General features: G+C 58.4%; 1 protein-coding gene across 2 annotated transcripts; it reads right to left on the reverse strand.

The window, feature by feature from the left end:
• Positions 1-346: 346 nt before the first annotated feature.
• Positions 347-2,715, reverse strand: FZD2 (frizzled class receptor 2). 2 transcript variants are annotated; one of them, XM_009287865.2, is made up of 3 exons: positions 1,728-2,715; positions 868-1,454; positions 347-667 (listed from the first exon to the last, which is right to left on the reverse strand). In XM_009287865.2, the coding sequence occupies exons 1-3, from the start codon at positions 2,677-2,679 to the stop codon at positions 533-535; spliced, it is 1,674 nt and encodes a 557-aa protein (XP_009286140.1). In that variant the 5' UTR covers positions 2,680-2,715; the 3' UTR covers positions 347-532. The 2 variants fall into 2 exon arrangements, with proteins under 2 accessions (XP_009286140.1, XP_009286139.1); XM_009287864.2 differs by lacking the exon at positions 347-667 and having other exon boundaries at positions 704-1,454.
• Between the last annotated feature and the right edge of the window lie 24 nt (positions 2,716-2,739).

Consider the following 2,739-nt stretch of genomic DNA (forward strand, 5'->3'; position numbering starts at 1 on the left):
CCCCGCGGGCCCAGCCCCGGCGGCTCCGCGGGGAGGGGGAAACCCAACCCGGGGAGCGGAGAGAGGGAGAGGGAGGGCGAGAGCCCTCTCCCAGGCTCGGCAGGGCTTTTCCCTTCTTCTCCTCCTTTTTCTCCTTTTTTCCCTCCTCTTTTTTCTCCTTTCCCCCCTCCTTTTTTCCTCCTTCTTCTCCCTCCTTTTTCTCCTTTTTTTGTCTCCTTTTTGGTTTTTTCCTCTCCTTTTTCCCCCTCTCCTTTTTCTCCTTTTTTTCCTCTCCTTTTTCTCCTTTTTTCCCTCTCCTTTTTCTCCTTTTTTCCCCTCCCTTTTCTCCTTTTTTTCCTCTTTTTCGTGTTTTAAATAGAAATATATAATTAAATTTACAAATGCTATTTACAGGTTTAATTACAAAAAAAAAAATCAAAGAGAAAGAGAGACACCCCTTAGACGTTAATAAATCTAAAAATAAAAATATATATAATAAAACCCCCCAAAAAAATTCAAGCTGAAGGGCGGCGGCGGCTGGGCTCGGGGGGGGTCACACCGTCGTTTCGCCCTGCTTGCTGTTGGTGAGTCGCGTGTAGAACTTCCTCCACGAGTGCAGGGTTTTACCCGACCATATCCAAAAGCCGGAGGTGATGCCCACGATGAGAGTCATGAGATACTTGATCATGTAGACAATAAAACCCCCCAAAAAAATTCAAGCTGAAGGGCGGCGGCGGCTGGGCTCGGGGGGGGTCACACCGTCGTTTCGCCCTGCTTGCTGTTGGTGAGTCGCGTGTAGAACTTCCTCCACGAGTGCAGGGTTTTACCCGACCATATCCAAAAGCCGGAGGTGATGCCCACGATGAGAGTCATGAGATACTTGATCATGTAGACGGTGAAATCGGGGGTCATGCGGGGGGTGAAGTGGAGCGGGCAGGGGATGGCCAAGCTCTTGCAGTTCTGGCTGATCCAGCTGCGCTCCCAGTGCTCGCGGAAAGCCTGCTCGTAGAAATAGCAAGCGATGACGATGGTGGCCGGGACGGTGTAGAGGACGCTGAAGACCCCGATGCGAACCATCAACCGCTCCAGCTTCTCCGTTTTGGTCCCTCCGTGTTTCATGATGGTGCGGATGCGGAAGAGGGAGACGAAGCCGGCCAGAAGGAAGGAGGTACCGATGAAGAGGTAGACGAAGAGCGGGGCCAACACGAAGCCCCGGAGAGGGTCGATGTTGTTGAGGCCCACGAAGCAGACGCCGCTCAGCAGGTCCCCGTCGATCTGCCCCATGGCCAGGATGGTGATGGTCTTGACGGCCGGCACGGCCCAGGCGGCCAAGTGGAAGTACTGGGAGTTGGCCTCGATGGCCTCGTGGCCCCACTTCATGCCAGCAGCCAGGAACCAGGTGAGGGACAGGATGACCCACCAGATGGAGCTGGCCATGCCGAAGAAGTAGAGGATCATGAAAAGGATGGTGCAGCCTTCTTTCTTGGTACCTTGGGCCACAGTGCGGTAGCCATCCTCAGAGAAGCGCTCCAGACACACCACCCGCTCCTCCAGCAAGAAGCCTGCCGCATAGGCCACTGCCACCATGAAGTAGCAGCCTGAGAGGAAGATGATGGGCCTCTCTGGGTAGCTGAAACGGCGCATGTCGACCAGATAGGTGAGCACGGTGAAGAGGGTGGAGGCACAGCAGAGTACAGACCACACACCCACCCACAGCCGGGCAAATCGCACCTCTGCCTCCTTGAAACCTTCCTTCTTGGTGCCCTGTACCACCGTGCGGTAGCCGTCCTCCTGGAAACGCTCGTTGCAGACCACCCTCTCCTCCAGCACGAAGCCGGCAATGTAGGCCACCGACACCATGGTGTAGCACCCTGAGAGGAAGATGATGGGTCGCTCGGGGTAGCGGAAACGCTGCATGTCCACCAGGTAGGTGGTGACGGTGAAGAAGGTGGAGGCGCAACACAAGACGGACCAGATGAGGATCCAGATACGGGCGAAACGGATCTCGTCCTCGTTGAAGAACATGTGGCCGTCGGGACGGGTGGGCTCGCAGGGCGCCGCGCAGTCCTTCTCGCCCAAGAACTTGTAGTTGAGGTAGCTGGGCACCTTCAGCGCCCGCGGGCAGTGGAAGGGGTGGTCGAGGGTGGCGTAACGAGGTGCGCCCGGGGTGCCCTGGCCGGCCAACGGCGTGGCGCTGGTGAGCAACGCCGGCGAACCACCGTCTTCTGAATGGTTCTGCCCCACGCAGATCTGCTCGGCGCCGTGCCGGGGGAAATTCTCGCAACGTAATCGCTCCGGCCATTGGAAACCGAATTTATTCATGAGGGCTTCGCAGCCCTGGCGCGCCCGCTCGCAGATGGAGCGGCACGGCGGGATGGCCTGCTCCAGCACCGTGCAGACCGGCGCGTACATGGAACAGAGGAAGAACTTGAGCTCCAACGAGCATTGGACCTTCACCAAGGGGTAGAACTGGTGGACCTCCAACCCCGCGTCCTCCTGGTTGGTGTGACCCAGCAGGTTGGGCATGATGGTCTGGTTGTAGGCGATGTCGGTGCAGAGCGGGATGGAGATGGGTTGGCAGAAGCCGTGGTCGGGGATGGAGATGCCCTTCTCGCCGTGCAGCTGGCTCCGGCACGGCGCTGGCACGCTCAGCCACACCAGCAGCCAGGCCAGGGCGGGCAGCACGCTGGGGGGGCCCATGGTGCCCCGAGCTGCTGCGCCCAGATTTACCGTGCCCGGTGCCCAGCTGGGAGGCCGGTC

The sequence above is a fragment of the Aptenodytes forsteri genome, unplaced genomic scaffold (assembly GCF_000699145.1).
Source record: "Aptenodytes forsteri isolate BGI_AS27 unplaced genomic scaffold, ASM69914v1 Scaffold249, whole genome shotgun sequence".
In the NCBI taxonomy this organism is placed as follows: domain Eukaryota; kingdom Metazoa; phylum Chordata; class Aves; order Sphenisciformes; family Spheniscidae; genus Aptenodytes; species Aptenodytes forsteri.